The 23,980-nt window shown below is 42.2% G+C and overlaps 2 protein-coding genes across 4 annotated transcripts in view; one reads left to right on the forward strand and one right to left on the reverse strand.

Moving 5' to 3' along the window:
- LOC145455033 (signal peptide, CUB and EGF-like domain-containing protein 2) overlaps positions 1-23,980 on the forward strand; it is a 169,491-nt gene that overhangs the window by 104,794 nt on the left and 40,717 nt on the right. The window lies entirely within an intron of this gene.
- Positions 1-23,980, reverse strand: part of LOC145456288 (short transient receptor potential channel 4-like) — a 48,124-nt gene that overhangs the window by 8,702 nt on the left and 15,442 nt on the right. For all 3 annotated transcript variants that reach the window (XR_013920555.1, XM_080334367.1, XM_080334368.1), the window contains exons 7-15: positions 23,006-23,143; positions 20,024-20,171; positions 15,689-15,835; positions 11,676-11,795; positions 9,191-9,385; positions 6,643-6,720; positions 6,476-6,581; positions 5,276-5,418; positions 3,946-4,077 (exon numbers count right to left, since the gene is read on the reverse strand). Coding sequence is in view for 2 of the 3 variants with exons in the window: in XM_080334367.1 (XP_080190493.1) it covers positions 3,946-4,077; positions 5,276-5,418; positions 6,476-6,581; positions 6,643-6,720; positions 9,191-9,385; positions 11,676-11,795; positions 15,689-15,835; positions 20,024-20,171; positions 23,006-23,143 (1,207 nt within the window). In the remaining variant the exon portion in view is untranslated. The remainder of the gene's footprint in view (positions 1-3,945; positions 4,078-5,275; positions 5,419-6,475; positions 6,582-6,642; positions 6,721-9,190; positions 9,386-11,675; positions 11,796-15,688; positions 15,836-20,023; positions 20,172-23,005; positions 23,144-23,980) is intronic.

Genomic DNA, 23,980 nt, shown 5'->3' on the forward strand with positions numbered 1-23,980 from the left:
TACAGAACTTCAGGATACAATTGAATAGTATATTCATATTGAAATGAAACCCGAATATTTTCGGCTGACACTCGTCAGGGTTAATCGTCAGCAACTAGTAGAGAATAAGAAAGAACATTGTATACCAATAATCGAATCACAAAATATGACGTCACCAGCATGAAACTTCGAATGATAGAGCGTATACAATGTTCTTTCTTATTCCCTACTAGTTGCTGACGATTACCCCTGACGAGTGTCAGCCGAAAATATTCGGGTTTCATTTCAATATGAATATACTATTCAATTGTATATTTTCAGGTGGTACACGAACTCCTTTTATTGACAGAGTTTGGGTTGGTGTATTTTGATAAAAAGTTGAATATTTATCGCGACTCGAGTGCGCTATCCGAGAGTCGATCTTGGCTCAATACAATCCGATTGCCGTAATCCGTCATATCTATATATATACAAATACCGGCAAAACGCATGGCAAAAAGTACCGGAATTCCTACAATGCACAATGAAAGCATTGCACTATAATACCAGCCATCTAGAAACGGATATGTTTATAACTTCATGCGGGATTAGCAACTTTAATCCCGCTAAGACGCACAGAGCTACGCGCTGAAAGACGCTTACAGATCTATCGTTGCTACCGACCAAGCAGATGACTGACCTATTTCGAATTTCTTCGAATTTTCTTATTCATTTTCGCAGGCAGAAAACAAACGAATCGACGACTACACGCATCAGTCAGCGACCGGCCTTTAAATCAATGGCTAGGGAGATATAATTACTTTTGTTCTACGGAATACTGGTGGTTTACATTTTCAGCGACGGAACGGGATTGAGATTTCGACGAAATAGAACTTTGCATACAACATAGGCGTTCGCCAAAGGCGAGCTTAATTTATTTGTGAGCAATCACTGAATTTCATTAAACTCCACGAAATGTGAACCACCTGGAAATACTGGCTAATGCCGCATACAAATTGGTTCACCGCACGGTCGTGGAAACTGTACTCGAGTCGATACGTAATGATTTCACAATATCGTACATCTACTGCTGCAGGAAATTCAGAATATGACTCAGGGGTAAGCATTAATTCTAACCGCTAACCCGAATCCCTTAATACATAATCAACCAAGGGTAAAGTCCCGAATTCAGTAAGTGCCGTATCGAAATCCACGCGCATATTCAGTGAAACATTCATTCTCGAATTTATCAATGCAATATTGTTACACCGCTTTCATAATAATAGGAGTTATTTAACTTTTAACGCAAAATTTCAAAGTGCCGAATTCAATGGTAACCTATTTTCGTTATTTCAAAAAAAAACTACTCTACACTCGCCCGAGTCATCACAATTGATACTAGACTTGGATTCGCGTGTTCGAATCGCCACACCAAGTGCCATAGTAATCAGTCGCACTTTCCTCCGATTCATCCAGTGTGAAACGTTGAAGGTATAGGGCCCAAGCGGTGTCACTACATTTATTTCGTCGACGGTGCCGCATAAAAACCAGATTGGACTCATCCGACGTTGGTAATAATTTATTTGGGTATAACTTTATTTTAATTTTATCCAAAATCACATGATTTGATAAGGTTACTCGAAATTTGAGCGCGCGACACAACGAAACGACAGTTGAGCATGCGACACTGAACCTTGCGACAATTGAGCACACGAATTTGTATAGTTTCAAAACCAACCAACCCCTACAACAACCCCAGAATGCACCCTTATCGTAGGCGTAACCCTAACCAGTACCCTAAACGTAACTTGAACCCTAAAATTGACTCCTTTGCTCAAATGCAGCATGCCCAAGCGCCGCATGCTCATATGTCCAATTGTCCTTGGGCAATTACGACGCTGCGGAGAGACAGGAAAGATACGAAGCGAAATGTGGAATTAATATGCGAATGCCCAACGACGGCATACTCCGATATGGGTTCGCTCCTATTGGCTATCCAGCGGTAACTAAACTTGGCGCAGCGATGATTTCGAAAGTTGTTGCTTTGTTACGCTTCGCCTCTCTTGCGTGTTGGGAATGCAAACACGACATATTCGCATAACAGTGAACCAATTTACAGCCGAGTTCAAAGACCAAGTCCTCTCTCTAGCGTGCCAAGTGTTTGGTTTTGTACAATGGGCAATGAATAACAGAAGTAAAAATTATGCCACGATGGTTGTTGACTTGGATAGAATAGATATGCGTGCATGCAGTGCTTACCACATTATGTAGCTATTAGGTAGGGATGGTGTGAACGTGAGGTTCACGTTCGCGTTCTGCGTGTAAACCTCGGAATTTTAGAGGTTCACGTTCACAAACGAACCTTGGTAGGTTCTGCAATGTAACCTTTTTCACACATTACAATTTTCACGTCATTACGACATCTTTGGTCGAAATTTATTGCATTTCAACTGCGGGTCACTCTACGCATGGCGCTGGCAGCATGAAAAATGAACACTAAACGACCATGCACCTAGACAATCTCAAAAATTGTACCTACTTTGTTACAAAAGTTTGCTCGAAATATCCAGCTTTCTGTTTGTGAATATGTATTGACTCTCTGCTGCAAGCTTGACCCGCAATCACACAACATCAAGAGAGAAGTACGCTACATGTAGGTAATCAGCGAGTGGTGCTTATTCAACCAATCATTGAAATTGAAATTGATATCGTTGTCTGATGTAAAAAATCTAGCAAGCCTACGGGGTCCATCTCGATTTCATATGTTTATTGTATCATAAAAACCAAATCCGTGCGATTGGGGTGTTGGCTACTGCTGTATAACTCGTTAATGCGGTAATATCGGTAGCAAGCATAAAAACCCGTTTTACACTCTGCTCAATATCAACGTAGAAACACTCAGACGCCGAATACATTGTCCGGTCTGGCCTAGACCGTTAAGACGTAAGCTTATATTCCCTTGCAAGTCCTCGTTGAAATTGTTGGCAAAGCGACGGAATATATTGATTTTATGTGATTATTATAGCATTTGATTGCCCCAGTTGATACATTTGTCGACGTATAAAAAGTCACTATGTACATCAGCATTGTGTAATTATGTAGCCCGAGTCATCGCTAGGCATGGTGTACATTAACATATATCATTTCACTGAAATGTAGGGTTGGAATTAGCAATATGACGTAACGTGACGTCATGAGGTTCACGTTCACGTTCACACAGAACCTTTCCAAAAGGTTCGCGGTCACAGAAACCTGAACCTTTCAGAGGTTCACACCATCCCTAGTAGCTATAGTTGTTTGGATCTAGTCAGCCTATTTTGGCATTGACTCTTACAAAATTAGGGCAATTAATTTTTTTCCCAAATATTACCTTTAAAAGCACTCAAATTCGTTTAGTCTTTAGAACTAGGGCTGGATTTGAATTGCAATCTATGAGGCTTGTATCGGCAGTTCGGCAGCCATGCAGGTTTTCTGCGGTAACAGCAATCAAGTCGAAAGACCACAATAACTTGACATCGCGAGATGCGTATTGCAATTTGCATTATCACACATTGTACTGCAGTTTAGTAAAATGTCAAAAATCAAAAAGCGGTTGTTTATAATTTCGTAGTGCATTTTCAGCAAACACGATTTCGTTTTTAGACTTGATGTAAATTCGCAAAATTTTCATTTCATTGGGTAGCAGCGAGTGTTAATGAGTATTTAATAAATATAGTCTGGGAACCGCTGGGCTATACTCAGTATTTGCAACCGAACATGCCTGATACGGCTATTGATAATGTGTGACACGGTCCGGTAGTAAAGTATAATATAAGCAAGCGACAAAACAGAAATTCGAAGAAGTGGTATATTTGTGATAAGAATCCAAGGTATAGTGCAACAGTCGTTTGTATAGCCTTAGACATGATGGTATACTGCGCATAGGACATGTGATGTTATCTTAGCATGGCGTGACACCAATCCATACAGAGAACGCGCTTCACTTACTTCGCAGCAGCACCCGTTATTCGATCCGAACGGGGCGTAAAGCTCCGTTATGCCGCTTCCAAAGGCAAGATAAATTATGAAAAATATAACAAAGAATCGGATTGCGTCTCGCATCATCAGGTCCAGCGACACCTGAAGAAAAAGCCAACCTCAAGTTACGCGAAGAGCCGTCGCAACAGTGCCGGTCATCAGTGATCGAACAATAATCGGCTATGGGCCGTTATTGATATTTCAGAAGAGACCAGAGCTTATCAATAATAATCAGACCATACTTTCATTCGATCAAGACACATACAATCTACAATGCGACGTAATGAACAAATTGGGGGATGCGGAAACGATCAGTTGCGGCCGCGTATAATCTGGCATCGATCGCGGTCACGTATAGTGCCCGATGTCACAGTTTTTTTCGATACTGATCTTTATCAGGTGGTTCATTTTTAAACGCTCTGTCTTGCTCTCTCTATTCGCTTTTTCTTCTTTCAGAACGTTCTTCGGGTCTTTTTCTAGTCTCTTTTTGTTGCATTTAGAACGACGACATGGGAAGGAGGAGCCCAAATAAACATCCGACGGCGGGACCGGGAATTAAACCGATGGATGTCATGAATTCGCTAATTCCCCCGCTTACCTATATAGCGAGCGCGTATGTATTTCGAATGACTAAAATATATTGCTAAAAGACACATCAATTGCCACAAATACACTGAACTGTAGTCTCTTCTCATTCCATTCGGTTGACTCGCATACCAGCGTACAGAGTAAACGAAGATCGTACATTTCGATGATTTCCACCATGATGGACAGGGAGAAAATCAGGTAAACGGCACATACTGGTGTAAAATTCTCCCCCACACTCATTCCAATTGATGAAGGAGCCAAACAATATAATTGCTATGGAGATATATGGCAGAGGGTTCTGTTTCCGCGTACCACCCTAAGAAGGAGCGAAAAGGTGGTAAGCAGCACTCACTATACACCGCTGCCATATATATATATCCATACCGATTAATGTATTCAACTATTTGCTTTGGGATGGACGTGGGAGCAAAATCTTATACCACAAAGTGCCAATTACTGGATTTGACCCATACGCCATAGTGGAAACCGATGAAAGACACGATTTTCGTCTACAGAGCACGGTCTACATCACCCTGCTTTCATGACAATTTCAACCGACAAAAGCGCTGGAGAAAGTAGCGGAACTAGGTAAAACATACCTTGGCACTCTGCTATACTGACCACTTCTGTCAGCTGCAGTAGTGCTATAGGCAATAGACAAGCATGTCAATGTACGCCGATTTCGTAAACCACGCCACTCAAAATACTTTACCTGCAACGGTCCGAACCTGCGCTCCGCTCGTAACAATTCCAGGATACGAAGATGAATGAGGATATAGGCGATAGAAATACACACGTCCGAAAGCGGGATCGGAGATAAAACTGGTATCGGCCACTTATAGTCCGGGTTGCTACCTACACGTAAAATAAGTTTGACTGCAACGCCAGTTACGGTCGCATATAATCGCAGGGAGGTTACAGCGGTTATACGATGCTCCCGAATTCAATAAGTCAACCAAAGGCAGGCAAAGTAATCAGCGTGGTAAATTCATACTGCCACTGAGGCAACAAATAGGCACAATCTTCGAAAACATATCAAGCAGTTATGTGATGAGTAGGGTTGCATTTAAAACAAACAGTGTTTTAAACAAAGGCCGTTTAAAAAAATTGTGATTTGTTTAAGTTGTAAAATTATGCCATAATTGTGTAAATACTTACAGAAAACATGTTGTACGAGCCTACGGACAATTTCCAGCCGATATAGTCGACGTACATTGATATGGGATGGTTGGAATCCTCAAAATAGTTGGTTCAACAGCAATAGTGCAGATATTTCGTCAAAGGATCTACATTTACCCTACATTTTCAATTGCCAATGTCAATCCATCATGTCCATCATACCGTCATAATTGAATATTCGGTTTGAAAAAACACATGTTTTAAACGAGGGCCGTTGTTTTAAACACATTTGTTTTGAATCGATTTCTGTTTTATATGCAACCCTAGTGATGAGTGTTTCACGCGGTACCTATGACGATTTAACACATTAAATTGTTTCTATTTAAAAATATCGCAAATATATCTTATATAAGTATTGTTTAGATCAGTGGGGGCCAATCTTTTTGCTATTCACGACCGCATTTCGACTATGCTCGTATAGTCTACGACCGCATTCCAGGGCATAGTCGTAATGAACTATAGCTGGACGCAAAATAGCCTGCCCATGCTAAGCTGTCCATAGTGGCCATATCCATTTCCGGTGAACTCTGGACTGATCTGCTTAATCATATCGGCTCACTATATACGCACCGAAATCGCGAGTGGTCATGTTATGATAGGAGCGGGCACATTACGGCCCGCCACAACGCTTTGTGCGTTTTGAAAACCCCTGGTTCAAAACGAGAGAAGTCTCACCGTCACGAATTTCACGCGACTAAACACCAGCTTAACCTTATCGCAATTGGCCGCATACCTTTGACGGTCTTGTTTATAATACGCAGCAGCATATACCCGGTGAAGAGAGTGATGGTGGCCATGTCGTTGTGATTCCAAATATCGGACAGGTACTCGCGGAGACCCTGAAAACGAAACCCGGTTAGCCTTGCACCACGGCCAGCCAAAAACTGCCTTCTCGCTCACCTGGTGCATCACCTCTCGGATTTCCTGCGCGAATTTTCCCACCACCCAAAAATAACCTACGATCAGAAGCGGCGGAATCTGGAAGGCGGCAGTAACGGAAAACATTACAGGTGTTGCGACAATAGGAACGTTATAAATGTGCAGTGTAGTGTAAAATTTCACTCGAGTACCAACCAGGGTTGTGGAGTCCGTCCGCTTTACCACGGACTCCGACTCCCAATATTCTCTTCACGGGCCTACAATTCCACCAGTCCTGTATATACATCTCCTCAGAAAATTATGCGATTATTACATTTTTAGTTACTAGTATGACTACCAAATGAATCAACCTACGAAACGAAGTACTCCTACTTTTTCGAAGTACTCGTGCAGTTTTCCTCTACTTCTGGTACTTACTCAAGTAGAGAGAGTATTCGCTACTTCTACTTCATAATATTTTGTGATCTTCTTACTTACTTTTCGCTATTTTTCGCTATTTTCAGTTTATCAAGTAGAAGTGGTGTAACCCCCCCCCAATTGAAAGAAAAACTGGGGAATTCTCGGGCTGTTTTCACGGAGTTCTTACTTTCAGTTTGAAGAAAATGCATAAGTCAAACCCTGTCTGCTTCTGGACTCTGCAAACCTTGCGTATCAGTCTTGCATTCAATCAAAATCAAGAAGCCCAAATCGAATTTGAGAATACTAAGATGCTAATGCAAGCGAGATTCGCCACAATCGCCCGTCCGTCCTCGTCCGTTGCTCGGTGGAATGAAGAGCGAGACAACAGTAGCGAGAGCAATTTATAGAAATAGCGAATATACAATTTAACGGTAATCAACCAATCAAATCGACTATAAGCGTACCATTACAATGATACGAAAAAGCGAATACAAAAATTACGAACCGATTCCTTCAAAAACGTCATCAAATAAAGGATAGAAAAAACATGCAGTATCGTAACAAAGTAGTATTGATATTTCTCGTTCAATTCGCTGTATCATTACTTATAGTCATAATTAGTTTCAGTTATTTTGTCTGTAGAACATACATGTTGAAGTATAAAAGCAAGTGTAGTAATGCTTTTAATTTCCGGGAATAAAGCTAAACAATACGGCCGTTTTACGATCCATCATTTTTTTTATTAGTGTTTAGTAATCGCGCAAAAGGTTTACACCGCATATGATACTACTTCTTCGTATTGCCCTTCGACTAAACTACAGGCCTTATAATATGGGGGCGGGCACCATATCCATGATAATTTCTAAACAGAGGCTTAGTGTCGCATTTTCATATCAATACTATCATTTTCATCCCATGATGTGGACGAATGCTTATGCTGTCGAGAATTGGATACCTTCTGGTGTGCATCAATATGAATCAAGCTCTGCACCTTTCGCATAGCTCAATTAGCAGCTTTTGACAATCCATGCGAACGAATTACGATCGTTTTCACAACTACTTACTTACTTGAGTAGATTTAATGTCACTCAATTCTACTTGTACTTCAAGTAGTTTTAGGTTGCTAATGAAATAAGTACTTCTAATCGTACTTGAGTATATTTTTTCATCGCTGCTTGAGTAGCTTTCTTGACTACTTTGACCATCTCTGCTTATTGTGCTCGCAGTAAGAGATTAAGTTTGTGAAGGCTCTCATATACAAGACATCGTTATGGCCGAGAGTCCGGCTTCTTGATCGGTAGGTCGTGGGTTCAATACCCGGCTGGGTCAGACCACAGACTTGGTCAGTAAGACTGCGGTGTCCGTGGCTTCCCCTCTTGGTGCTCAGCAACACGGAGGGGTGGTGCAAGACTTAGAAAGACCAACAGCGACATATGCACATCAAGCGCTCATGGTGTGCATATGCGCACAGAGCGTATGTCTGTTTATTATGAGTCGGTGTGGATGCCGCAAAATCATCACGGACTAAAATTTAAAACGTCCTATCCCTATATACGGGAAAAACTAAATAACTTACGCAACTACACAGCAAGACTTTTGACAAAATTTGAGAACTTTGATTCGCATTTGAAGTGGTCAAGTCGGAGTCGGAGCATTTTATCCAGGATAGGAAGATAACCCTGATTTGAACAAACTCGGACTCCAGCCAATATGTTCTTCTCGAACTCCGACACCAAAGAGCGTTACAAGGTTTCTGTGACTTCAACTCCGCCAAGAGGAAATTTGACGAAACTATACGATCTCGACTATAGAGAGAGTCTTTATTTTCATCCAACCAAAATACATAACACACGGCAGTGACGGTGGTACAGAAAAAATGCTTGCACAGTATTCGGTATTAGATAGGAATGCTCGATAAGACCGCGAAGGTCATCTAGTCTGATCACACCAGCGTCAAACAGGTACACTTGACTCTAAACAGTACTACACAACCCTCGTAAATGGTATACCCACGATGACTACTTTCACTACATTTGGATTCGACACAGGTCGCGCACGAAATCTCAAATTCAATCTCGCATATAGAGTCAACCCGTACGAAACACGTCCACAATAAAACGGTAGAAACAAACCGGAATGAACCGAAAAATACCGGAAACCGCCCACTGACATTTTCTCGATTCGCCTGCGTCTGCGAGTTCTGCGTCTGAATCGTGTTGATCAGCAACAAGAACACGAACACCAGTTCGGACACGACCGAACACGCGAACTTCACGGTGGGATTGCGCATGAGCCGGCCTAATTTCGACTCGGGAGCGGCGATGAAGAAGATCGACAGCAGAGGAAACATGAAGCCCAGGAACGCCTGGAAGAGGAGCAGGGTTGGCCGATCAGAAAATGTTCCGATTTTTTAAATTAGATTATAATTCGAATTCTGGTTCGTTTTGCACTATACAGTTCTCCTGTCGCATTTTCTGGGACACCAGAAATTTGAATCGAATTTAAATTCGCGCGCGGAAAAATTTCACTGATTCGATAAGAATTATAGATTGCCGGCATCTCACTATGATCAGCCTAAATTTTGGTTGGCCTTGCAAGTTCACAGTCTGGGCAATCCATTTTTGATAATATAGCTAATTTCGAAAATTACCTCGCGAGCCACGGGCTGGTCGTTTCTGTTCTAAGTAGTCATGCGCAGAGGTGGTCAGTAACGAAGTACTTCTACTTTTTGGAAGTACTCAAGTAGTTTTCCTCTACTTTTGGTACTTACTCAAGTAGATCTGATTTTCTCTACTACTACTTCGTAATATTTTGTGATCTACTTACTTACTTTTCGCTATTTTCAGCTTGTCAAGTAGAAGTAGTTTAATCCCCCAATACGAAATTGACCGGAGGAATTTCGGGGCTGTTTTCACGGAGTACCAACATTGAATATTCATAAACGTCAATTAAAGCTAAAAAAATTTGTTGCGCTTGGCGCACAGTAGTTATGGAGTGACAAATATGTTTTCACGAAAGTATCAGTGAATATAATTTAGGTACTGGATTGCTTGGTTCCGCTCACACCGCATTCTCGCCCATATCAAATATTTCATCACAGTAAATATGGCCCACCATAACATCTGGAAATACCGTTTCGCAATAGCAATTACCTATCATATTGCAATTTAGCAGCCCATGACGTGTCCTGCTATTCTGGAAATCCGGCTTTTTTGAACGTTACACCTGTTTTAGCAGATCACCTTTGAAGCTTCATAGACAAAAGACATGAAACATATTTTTCGCTTTCTAGAATTCCGAGTATTATACTTTGAGTTCAGGGATATCTAGATATCCCTGTTTGAGTTCTAATTATTTTCGGTTCTTTTGTCTGCAGTAGATACATGTTGAAGCATTTGTAGTAATGCCTCTATTTTCCGAAAATAAAGCTACACTAAATATAAATTTTACGATCCACAATATTTGTTATTAACGTATACTAATCACGCAAAGTGTTGAAACCGTATCCGATACAACTTCTAAGTATTGCTCTTCGCCTAAATTTGGGACCTTATATATAGGGGTAGGGCGCCATGCCATGATATTCTCTAAAACGGGGTCTTCTAGTAAATAAAGGGTTGGTATCGCATTTCATATCAATACTATAATTTGCATCCCATGATATGCGAAAGAATGCCTATTCTGGCTGAAATTGATACCTCCTGGGATGCATCAATACGAATCAAGCTCTCTGCATATTCCGCATAGCTCAATTTGCAGCTTTTGACAGTCCATGCGTACGAACGGTTTTCAAAACTACTTACTTACTTGAGTAGATTTAAAGTCAGTCAATTCTACTTCTACTTCAAGCAGTTTTAGGTAGCTTGTGGAAGAAGTACTTCTACTCGTACTTGAGTAGATTTTTTCGTCGCTACTTCTACTCCTACTTGAGTAGCTTTCTGGACTACTTTGACCACCTCTGTCCACTATGACGTCTAAATTGAATATCCGTGACTTCATGACTTGAAAAAAGAACTAAAAATCATGGTTTCATCAAGGGCCATGTTTTAAACATGTTTGTTTTAAATTGATTTTTGTATGCTTTTTGCAGTTATTCATGGGTGCATGGCTATTCTCGAAATTGCATGATGTACTTTCGCGGACAATGCGAAATGATTTATGACACTACAATCCGGTGGAATCTTCGTAAATATATTTAATTACCGTGGTATAGGGGCTACATCTACAGCGTTACTTCTATTTCTACTCTTGAGTACTACCGATGGATTTTTTGACCTGAGCCTTCAAAATAAAAGGCGGAGTCCTTGTGGGCCCCTTCCTGTCTATATACGCAGTTGATAAGTCTTCAGTATTCTAAGTACAGGCGACTCTTCTACCACGCGACAGTAGCTGATTCCGTGACAGATTATCAAATTAACGGCAAGGTATAATACTATATGAACGGATACTGATATAATGACGGGCAACGTATAGTTGACGAAATATATGCTGTCATTTACCAACAAACGTTCGCCGCTGACGCCTACATTTTCGTTAAACCAAACGATATAAATAAACATCGGAAATTGCAGGTTTTGTAAGACTTCGTCCCGTTTGTGAGTTTCGGTGACGTAGAGTGCGCGGTTCATTCAACGACTAACCGCGTTCTTTCTTACCTGTGCGCCAAAAGCTTTGATCCCTTGCAATTTCCTAAATAGACTTCCTTTTTGAATATAAATAAGAGCCAGCTGAGAGTTGTCAGACGTAACGAAGTCCTTCATTTTATACTTGATAGCCTGCAAACATTGTCATTTGTGAATATGCGTGGGATGGTTGCAACAATGCAACATGGATGCAATAATAGGTACGAATTGGGTTTAAACTGCTTTTGATCAAGGATTGAGTGGTGCGAATATGCGATAGAAAACACGTAACAACACTAAAACATGCTAGTTTGGCAGAACAGGATGTCAGATTTCGCGACAATTCGTCGTATCGTCTCGGGCCGAGGGCATAATCGCTACGTAGATGTGTGTAATTATCCAACCAAAATCGCTCCTACGAAAATACGCGCCGACGGTGAGATTACAAGCGATTCACTGTGCATACATTTGTACCACACTATCACAGTTGCATTCTAGGGGATTCGGCTTTACATCAATATTACCGGAGCCTATATCGGTGACAGTGTTAATCGTATGCACCATTGAGATGGTCGGTTACGTAGTACTTATAATTTCGAAAGTAGCCATCTCCGAATAACTATGCTTCGCGGTTCACGCTTCAGCCGAATGAATATATACTATGTGTGCTGCTGTGTACGCTCATTAGTTGGTACATTGCATCCCTCAGAGCCCAAAAGACCTATCTCTCATATTAAGCCTGTCGACGAAACCATTACTTATCATAAACCCCCGCCCTTATCAGTACGGTACCTCATAATGACAACGATATGTCAGTGGTTGGGAAATGTCGTGTGCGTTCGTGTCCACTGAGGATTTTCCCTAATCTTTCCTACACTCGTGAAGTGGTGATGGATGCGGTATTCGCCATCCCTTGTCATCGTATGTCGATTACATTTGTCATCGAGCATAAAGTCGTAACCATTAATCTAACAGTTCAGTTCTTTCGGAGTCCCTTGCCGTGTAATCCAGTTTGTTATTCTAGATTAGTATAATAACGGCGTAACCTCACAACCTCGTGCGGTATCGATTCAGCCTGAACGATATTTGATGTTTATCGCATTCGAAGCAGCCTGAGCTATAGCGGAGGGTACGGCATGAATTGTTTTAACAACGGACCATATACGGGCCAATTAGGCTATATAGGTTTAGTGGGATCGAATTCGGGCACGGTTACATTGATTTCAACATAATCGCCATAAAACGGTAGCTTGTCATAAAAACAGATAAATTTTACATGCGAAGGTAGACTATTACGCATATTTTTTCTTCGTATCCAATCCATACTGGTCGCTGATAGCGTAATGTTGTTTAGTCTACTCGCGCGCGTTAAATCGGGAGGTCGGCAACCTGTTTGGTTCGCGGGCCCTGACCAATATTGAGGATTCTCAAGGATGTCGTATTCGCATCAACGTGCTGCCCTCTTTGGCCTTCGCTAACAGTTTATATTTACAAGGTGTCGCAAAAATTTATTATATTGGGATTATGATAGCGGTTGGAATTATGATAGCGAAGTAACATTTAGCAACGAAGTAACATTTCGCAAATCAACTAGATATTTCTTACTGGCACTATGTACTCAAGTGGCTCTGAATTTGGAGCATTTCTACATCTATACTTACAGTTGTTTCGAGTACAACTACATACTTTTTCCGCTTTGTATTTTGTAGAGCAGACTGTAGTTCTGGGACATGTTTGCATCAGTTTTAAAAGTGAAATTGTCATAATTGAACGAAATAGCCTACGTATTACGGAAATCAAACATATTTGTCAAAATTGCAAATTTGTGGACACGTAACTGCATTCTGCAATTTTAAAAGACGCCACCTCAGATTAAATGCCAAAAGTATGCGACCCCTCGACTATATAAATACGCGTTTAGAAGCTTCACTTTGTCAATGAAAAAAGTGGTTTTAATGCAGTATTCACACCGTTCGAGCCTCGGAATCGCAACAGGGGTTAACCCCGCTCAGAGGCCAAACGCCAGACGCCAGACGCCCCGCGGCGGCCGAATGTCTATACGGCGTTTGGCGTCTGGTTTTCTGAGACGCCGAGTAGCTATACGGCGTTTGGCGTCTGTTGTGTTCAGACGCCGAATAGCTATACGCACGAGCACGCACGAGCACTGTTGCCCGGGACAGCAGATACCTGATCCTGATTTTTATTGCATGCTATATACCCAGATGTAAATTCTGATGTTTATATATTTATTGGCGACATTTTACTGTGGTTTTGTTGCGTATTTACTAATGACTTTTACTGTGGTTTCGTTGCTTGTTTCATAGTGATTTTTACTGTGGTTCCACTGCTGATTTCTCAATGACGTTTACTGTGGTTCCATTGCTTATTTCTCTGTGACTTCTACTGTGGTTCCACTGCTTATTTCTTTGTGACTTTTTCTGTGGTTTCGTTGCTTGTTTCTTAATGACCTTTACTGTGGTATTCGTTGCATATTTCTTATTGTGGTTTCATTACATACTGTATCTACAGACTTGGGTCTGAAATTCATTGTGAGTGTACAATTATAGTGTTGTGTTCAAGTCACTACCTTCGAGTCACGAGTCATTGCACATTTTGACTCACTCGAGTCAAGTCATTTTAGCAAAGTGACTTGAGTCAAGTCATGACTCGAGTCATCCCAACACTGATATGGGGTGGTGACAGGGTTGTAACCAAGTCAATTTGACTCGAGTCATTTTCAATTCACACCGTGTCAAGTCCGAGAGCAATGGGCTGAGTCCAAGTCATGGTGTTTAATGTTCCCCCATCCAGTTCAGCTTTAGGTCACTTCTGTGGAACTCTCGGGGGTGATATCGAAGGCCTCGGATATTTCATATGTTCATTTTTCCCACTCTGAACATGTTTATTGTAACAGATAAAAGGCAGGTTTAGGGCCTATTTTTCATTTATTAGTCGTGATATACCATTCTTGAATAAGCCATAGAATGAGTAAATCCATTTGTAAGAAAATAACTCGGGTCAGCAAAAAAATTGTGAGTCGAGTTAGTAGTATAACGACAGGAGGTGATCAAATAGGTCTTTTTTTAATCTGAACAGTGAACATACAATCATTTGGGATTCTGCCAACGCTTATTATGAAAAAATGTAACAATATGCAATCTTCGGTATCATATAGTTGCGGGAGCTTAATAGTCGCGCCATGAAAGGATTTAGCCTCTGCTCAGTTTACCGAGACACCAGACGCCAAACGCCGTATAGCTACTCGGCGTCTCAACATACCAGACGCCGAACGCCGTATAGCTACTCGGCGTCTGAACATAGCAGACGCCAAACGCCGTATAGCTACTCGGCGTCTCACCATATCAGACGCCAAACGCCGTATAGCTACTTGGCGTCTCAGAAAACCAGACGCCAAACGCCGTATAGACATTCGGCCGCCGCTCGGCGTTTGGCGTCTGGCATTTGGCCTCTGAGCGGGTTTAACCCCTACTCCGGAATCGCGGCTAACCGCAGTTTAGCATCGAAAGACATGTTCGACAAGGCTACTAATATTGCAGAACGACATTTCGGCCCCCACAATGGCTGCAAAGCGCTACGAAATAGTCGTGGTCCAGAAATACGAAATTATTTTGGATGAGGTGTGCCTGGCATCTGATTCCTTGCGCCACAAAAACATTATGCTGATATGACAGAAAAACTCGACTTGACTCAATCGAATCACCCAAGCACTCCATTTTGAACAACCCAACAACTGTGACACTGGAGCCGCATGGCGCATTTGGGCACGTTATGTATTAAAAGCTAATCATACGAAAATCAGTTGAAAATGGAACGATTTATGATCATCAAGTGCGTTATGGTCCCGACCTCCTTATGATCGAAATTCAGTAACAAAACTTCAAGATCCCCGAAAAATAACTGTCAAGTCTTCACTGTTCTTCTATCAAGTGCGCCCAATCTTCCCGTGCTCAGGTGTGCACTCGAAGTAAAAAGAGTCACCGGGCGCACGCAACTAAACGGCGCAGCGCTGGATTTTAAGATCTTGCCTTTTCGATGGGCTTCAGGTAGTTCCGCATCTTCTCGCGCTTTTTGATAATGATCCGGTCGGTTTCGCCGGGGTCGTCGTCTTCGTCGGGGTCGTCGTCGAGATCGTATCGCATCAAGTCGGCGAGCTCACTGGCCGACCTTACCTCCTGGAATGCATGGTGACATTCTTGTTAGCGTAGCCTATTCTACGTCAAGTCTGTAACGTTATTGAATGCTCACTGCTATATTATATTCTAAGGTAAATACACGCCGCATATACAGTGGGTATAATGCAGTGGTTCCCGACCTGTGGTACGCGTACCACTAGTGATACGCGAAGGTCTTTCAGGTGGTACGCGAGTAGATTCTATTTTTTTTCAACCGAAAGGAGTTATTTTCAGGTGGGGTTGATTTTGAGAAGATTGTTCTCCAATAAACTTCTGGCTTAGCATGGCCTCATCGTACTCGACGCTAGCTTCTCGCGCTATTCCCCATCTGCTGATTTTCCCTTCTACGTAAGAGTGCGAGCAAGGATTTTCATCCCCGATGACTGCCAAGTCGAAGAAACAAAACCCACTTGTTGCGCTCATGCTGCATGAATTTCGATGCGCTGTGAGCAAACGTATGCCGCGCATCGACCAGCTAGTGGAAAATAAACAAATGCAGCCATCCCATTAAATATATCGACTTTTGTTGGTATTTCATTATGTTGTCATCTTGTGACCGGTGGTGAAAAAACAATTCCATGCATCCCATCAACCCTGGCTGATATTGCCTAATGCAGGAGTGGTCAACCTGCGGCCGTAGAGGGAAATTTGTGCGGCCGTGGACACGTAATTCAATTAGTATGTGTTGGCGGCCGTCGACATGCAATTTGAATTTACGAATTGACTTCCGATTTCTTGAAAGTTTTTGATTCATCTTGTTAATGTGACTTCATTTTTAGATTTTAATATAGTATAGCGCCCTTTGCAATCAGAGCCCCACAATACAGATGCGAACAGCTGAGGAAAATGATGTGCCTCATATAGAAATATCAACTCGGAATCGTGTGCTCCTCACTATACCGACAATCCTGATGGGAGGTCAAGAAATAACAGCATGCAACAAAATCATAATTTATAACAGGCCCTAAAGTTTTGGAAACACCCCCTGCATCAACTCTATACCGGTGAATCTGATCACATTGGCTAAGAAAGGATAAATGTTTGATAGTAATATGTAAAACTACTAATATCAATGACGAAATTCATTGGTGAATATGGAAAAATTTTCGCGCTTGGCGCGGCTCTGACCAGTCCCTTGCCATTACCAGTGACCACTCACGATTTCGGTGCGTATAGTAAGCCTATATCATTAAAGAGATTAGTCCGCAGTTCACCAGAAATGGGCATATACACTTTGACCTGGGTATTTGGCGTCCAGCTCGTTCATTACGACTATTATGTTCCGGAATGCGGCCGTGGGCTACATGAGTGGTCGAAATGCGGTCGTGAAACGCAAAAAGGTTGGCCACCCCTGATGTAATAGAATTTGTTATTTTATTACACCTCGCATACGTCAAATACGTGATTATTACGTCATAAATGGTGAAAATTTTGTTTTACCGCCTTTGGTGCGCGTAACTTATGTAGGTGGTACGCGAGCACTGTATAAAACCTCGAAATGGTACGTGGCTGTTAAAAGGTTGGGAACCACTGGTATAATGTAATATATAACATGTGTCGATGTAAGCTGGTGTGGTGTGGTATGCCCGGATCGCAATCCACGGATACAATCGTGGGTCAAAACATTCGTGACACTAAATGGTTCAAAAATCGCAGCCGACAGCCGTTTGAGAAAAATATCCGAATACATTTGAATAGTATATTCATTATTCATATTGAAATGAACGCAAATATTTTTTGACACTTGTCAAGGGTAATCGTCAGCAACTAGTAGTGAATTGGCAAGCAAATTATATATCAACAATCGTATTACAAAATACGACGTCACCGCATGAAATTTCAAATAATCGGAGCGAAGAGAGCGTTAAATACGAACAGTTGAACCTATGGTATAATCGTTACTGATCCGCAAGCGGCATCTAGCGGAGGTCTCCCGCTTGTATATTCGATACCAGGTCCGATGGTTTTTACCACGTAGAATCTATGAATGAATACCACTATGCTATATTTATCGACCCCATAGAGAGGGTGCTGAAATTCCGAGCGGCCTAGCGCGCGAATTTAAGCGCACGCTCAAGAATTGAGTCAATAGAGCCCATTACGTAATTTTGAAGTACCGGGGTGAGACGTTCAATGCCTTGGTTCGCCACCTGCCGTTGCATATTTGTACAGTGATCGAATATAGCAATTTCAAGGTGTTAGTTACCAATCGTCAGCCTGAACTGTCTGCAACAGCCAACCAGTGGCTGTTATATCTCAAGGCGCACTTTACATCGAGTCCCCACGAATCTAATCATCAATACCAACGGGTTTATGCTTCGCACGTGATGACTTCACAATTGAAGTGCCTACCTAACGATAACCACAAAAAACCTTCAACACTTTTAGGCTTACTATGAAACTTCAACTCAAATCGAGTGCTCTCGGTTGGAGTTTATTAATAAACTGTGGAAATTTATCAACATCCCAAATTATATGAAGAGAAATGCACGATAACCTCATTTTTATGGTATAGATTTACTGAAACTTATGTAGAGGCCTTTGTCCAATATGGAGGTTTATTCAGCACACAAAATACACCGCAACCCGACAGACGATACAGATCCCAGAACCAAGTATCCGACCACAAATACCGTCGACCGCCCAACACGGCCGACGCAGCCCAAGAGAGCGAACCAAGCTTATGCTCTTCCCGAATATACAAAGCATGACCGAAAGCGGACCCGAATAGGGGGCGCACGAGGGCTGCTACATCACCCTCCTCTAATTCTGAGAGGTACTATACAAAGTACTCTCACTAACCCACAAAATAGCAACATAATATCAGCATAAACAATCAAGGCACTGTAATCACAATAAAACATATGCAATTTCCAGTCGTCAGTCCATACTATCATTCACACGGCGGTTCCCAAATTCCCCATAGTAGATGTACGACTTCAGCCAATTCGGAAGATCTGAGACAGGTGAAACGTATCCATTCGAATTCAGTTCCAACAAGCTTCCCGCGATTGCTGCAATAAATCCTGTGTCATTCGGAATCTTCTCCCGGTTATTAGGCTTGCTTCTGTAGCCGCATTCTGATTGTTCTTCATCACATCGCTTACATGGCAGCTGCACTATGAAATCTGAATCCTCAGTCGAGACTTCCACTTCGTATTCAAGCACAGGATCGTCACCCAAACTGACATCAGTTGCTACACTGCAAGTCTCTGGCAAGGCGACGGAGGATGTAGTATCTGAGCACGAGACAAGTACCGGTACACCACTGCTGGACACTTTCCCGATTCCAACACCTTCACCGATAGAAGCACCAGAACCTTCAACGCCCATAACAATTTCAGAATCAGCATCGTCACCTTGTAGTATTGCCTTGAGCACCGAAATCATTCTATCCTCAGATGTCTGAAACTTGCGTTCAACGATCTCTTCGATAGCTTTCACGCAGTTTGCAGACGTACCGTCGATTCGAGAAATCCATGTACTTTCCATGTCCTCAAATCGTCGTTGCAGACAATCAATTTCGGCCTCCAGCATAACCAACTGTTGTGCTTCAATTTCTCTCTCCAATCTTCTGACTTCACCAACTAGCCAGACCCGCGAGTTGATGGACTGCGACGAATTCTCCATACTGCTCCAGGCGTGCTCGCCAATGTAGAGGCCTTTGTCCAATATGGAGGTTTATTCAGCACACAAAATACACCGCAACCCGACAGACGATACAGATCCCAGAACCAAGTATCCGACCACAAATACCGTCGACCGCCCAACACGGCCGACGCAGCCCAAGAGAGCGAACCAAGCTTATGCTCTTCCCGAATATACAAAGCATGACCGAAAGCGGACCCGAATAGGGGGCGCACGAGGGCTGCTACACTTATATCGCAAAACTATGATTTCAGCGCTACCAGCGACCTAATCTGAAGTCTTACACAATTCATTGTCCACGCAGTTTAGCTGGGCCTTTCGAGCCCCAAGCACACAGAGGCCGGATTAAGAGCTGAGCATTGTGAGCAAGGCAGCATACTCGACGCTACCATCCTAGTTGCGGTAGAATTAGTCACTAGCCACCTCTGAAAACCATGTCAGCTAAGATCTCTAATCCTGCAAATCAAACGCCGGTCCCATTAGTTGATTAGTACGTAACGCGCGTAACGAATAGAGAAAACCAAATCGTGTTCGGCTCACCTGTAATAACTGCAGAGCAAAAGTTTCGCATTGATCCGCCATTGAAAGATAAGCTTCGTCTACCTCCCGCTCTCTCTTCGCGAGCATTTGAAGCTCGCCGAACAAATCCATCGCTCTATTCAGCGGATCCCAAGTTAATCCTTTGTCGCTGAAATCGCGAATGCAAAATGTGGGCGTTTAGATCTTCGAAGGTGTTGTCAGTATAGCCTACAATTTGTAAAACAGAATTGTAGACACGACATACCTATTAGTTATGACTAGGGTTGCATTTAAAACAAACGGTGTTTCAATGAATGCCTCGAAAAAAAATAGTGTTTTTAGAAAAAAATTGTTTTTTTTTTTCAAATTGTAAAATTGTGCTATAATTGTGTAAATACTTTCCAAAAAACATGTTGTATGAGCCTACGGACAATTATCACCCGATATAGCCGACGTATATTGATATGGGATGGTTGGAACCCGCAAAATAGTCGGTTCGACATTAATAGTACAGATATCTCGTCAAAGAAGCTATATTTACCCTATATTTTCAATTGTCAATGCCAATCCACTATCACGACAGAATTGAAAATTGGTGACGTCATGGCTAGAATTACAAATTAAAAAAAAAAGTTTTAAATAAGGGCCTTGTTTTAAACATGTTTGTTTTAAATTGATTTTTGTTTTAAATGCAACCCTAGTTATGACGCACACCGCATAGCCATCACACATGCCTGCGTTGAGCAATTTATAAACTCGAGAATCTATTCTATAGCAATGTTGGAGAAAATTTTCAGGGATAAAGTCATGGCGTACCAAAATCGCATATAAATGAACTACTATATGGTGTACTGGTAGTAAGCACTTCTGAAGTTTTATCGTAATATGGCGATCGTTTGCCGACTTTGCCTTTAGCAAGCTGAAGCTGAATGCTTTTTCTGGTCACACCGAATTCACTGATGCTATTGTAATCGTAACCCTGTGAAATTAACTCAATGGTGCCAGCATAAGTCTAGTAGACCTACATGTAAAAAATGGAAGTGTGAAAAACCATACAGGTCGATTTAAAATCTGTTTCGGGCACAAGAGCTTTAGAACTGATTTCTCATTGCTAGCCCGCGAGGACATTCAAAATTACAACATACGTAACCCAGGTTGATGCAAAATGGGTAATGGCGCTACGATGCGTTCAAAGGTTACGCCATGACCGTAATACAAGGGCTGTATTGTCGGGCCGCGAATATATTTCATGTATAACAGGGGCGAGCAACTTCTCCAGCCGGCGGGCCGGAAACAAGAAAATCAAGTACTTGGCGGGCCGGATTGCTGAATCGATGCACTATTCGCCCATTTATCCACTATACACGGAATAAATCGTATTTAATGAATGTATTTTAACGACAGCAATGTCACTTCAAAGCCAATTCTCGTCGATAAGGACGAAGACGATGTAGATTTGAGAACAGCATTGTCACACCGGCGACGCCCTGTCTGCTTCTCACTGATCAATTAACACACGTGCCATCATAGTGACCTATAGTGGCCGGCTTGCCGATCGCGAAATTTGATAAAACGGGTGCCAATCGAAAGCTACCGCGGCACTGCTTGCGAAAATATAAATTTTATTCTGCTGGTAGCTCCGAAACCCCCGAAATCAGCCTCGAATGTTGCATTGTAACGGTATTTGGTATTGTGACGCAATCATGCCCTCTGGGAGCAAGTGAAAGCAGCGCAAACCGCAAGCGTCTTGACCATTGTTGGGCAACCAATTGAGCATTCACAGTTCACACTCTCACTCTTATCTCGTGCGCACTTGCTCATGAGCTGCTCAGACGGCATGGATGAGTCACAATACCAAACACCGTTACAATGCAACATTCGAGGGTGATTTTGGGGTTCCAGGGCCACTAGCAGAATAAAATTTATATATTTTTTGCAATCACTACCTCGGTAGCTTTCTATTGATACTAGTTTTATCTAAATTAATATTCGGCAAGCCGGTCAAAAAATGCCGTCAAATTGCCTTTAGCCAAATGTAAAGTGTGACGTAGACCAATTTCACTAAGCCGTGAGATTTGCTGATGTGCACACCATATAGGACACTATGGTGCAAATGGTGTAATCCTTACTTAGGATTTCATGGCGTTCGATAAGCCCGGTATCCCAATTTACCAAGACATCAATTCATTAGGGTTGAGTACATGGTTAATGCCAATAATGCAAGTCTTCTCGCTTCGACAAACTTACCCGTAAGCTATACTTGCGTACGCTGCGCACGCACGTATATAATAACATACAGTCACTAAAATTTGACGTTGAAGCAAGTAGTGGGGAATCTCTGCAGACTGAGGCCGCGGCCGGATCCGGCCCGCGGGCCGTATGTAGCCCGGCACTGACGTATAAGTATGACGCTAGATCACTTTCCACTGAACAAAATTTATAATTAATAAGTACCAATATCGGTTTCAACAACGATAGTGGGAGTATGAAAACAGTACGATCAGTATTAGAAGTAGCCAGGATAATGATTTGGGAGGGGTTAATGCAAGATTGGTGGTGTATGGGGAAAATATTTAAATAGTGAATTGCTAGACGAGGTGAACACCAATGGCGTCATATAGTGCCAGAATCGAAAATTGGTGGCGGGCCAAACCATCTTATAGCTACGCCAGTGCATATATAGCGTCATAAGGTATTCGCTCATATCAAAAAACACACAGATCATGAAATACCGCATCTAATTGCTTATGATATAGCATTATGGCTACAATCGTATCACAAAGCGGATAAGAACATCAACGATCGATTGTCCAATTCTTTATAGTTGCGTCATTTCCAGGTTCCAGATTTTCGTTTTCTGAACTGTGATGACTAATATCTTCACTATATTGAAGTCAACGACATTGAATATCCTACTTCATGGACCGGTCATACATAGCACACAACGCGGAAACTCCAACTCTTCCTCGAGCAGGACAACAAGTCGCTAATTTGAATACGCACTTGTACATCAACAGCATAAAAGCTGGACTCGAGCGAGCTCGGAAATTGAGTAATCTCGCGGTGACAGCGTCCCAAGAATAGGCGTCGAAGGATTCTTCGAGAACATCATTGTCGCATATGGCAAGACGGTGATTATATCTGAACAAAACGGTACGGAATGTTCAACATCCGAGATGATGTCTCGTGACGTAATAATTACGTTTTCGCAACGTTCTGACTGCGAAATTCGGAGCTTAAAAGCCACTTGCTCGTTTTCTCGATCCGCAATTTGCGGATCATAACAACACAGACCAGTTTTCTACGCTTCAATGTATAAACCCAATATAGGCCTACTCTTTCTCTCTGTCAAACACACACACAGAGAGAGAGCTATGAGAGAGAGTGAAAGAGAAACATGAAGTTGTGGATGTAATATTCTGACATCATGGAAGCATCCACGATACTATCAGAAGTAGAGCTCCCTTTGCGTAAGAACTGCACATCTATTTCAAAACCAGGTGGCGAAATGTGCCTATATGCGAATTAGGCATTATGACGGCACAAGTGTTCACAACGTCACAATCGATCTGCGACTACGCGAAATCGTTTAAAACAGCGGTTCCCAACCTTTTTCGACTCATCGCCCCCTTTTCAAGCTCCACATCGATCATCGCCCCAACCAAATATTGGGTACCAAAAAATGAGCATACAAAGTGTAATCACCAGTGAGCTAAATTTTCGTGAGTTGACTAAAAAAATGAATAAAAAAAGGTCATTTCTCCGACTTGACTCCAATATTGCTGTCTTAACGCGCCATCTCCCCCTATAGCCACCTTCGTTATCTTCGCCCCTTTGAACCGCCAAATCGCCGCACCCTGGGGGGGAGGGGGATATTGCCCACGTTGGGAACCACTGGTTTAAAATCTTCGCCCTACCCACCTACACATCCACAAATACAACTTAAGCCTACTTCAATTGTTGATGACTGACGTTGAA

Source organism: Botryllus schlosseri, chromosome 14 (assembly GCF_051294905.1).
Source record: "Botryllus schlosseri isolate E-star chromosome 14, Bs_hap1, whole genome shotgun sequence".
Classification (NCBI taxonomy): Eukaryota; Metazoa; Chordata; class Ascidiacea; order Stolidobranchia; family Styelidae; genus Botryllus; species Botryllus schlosseri.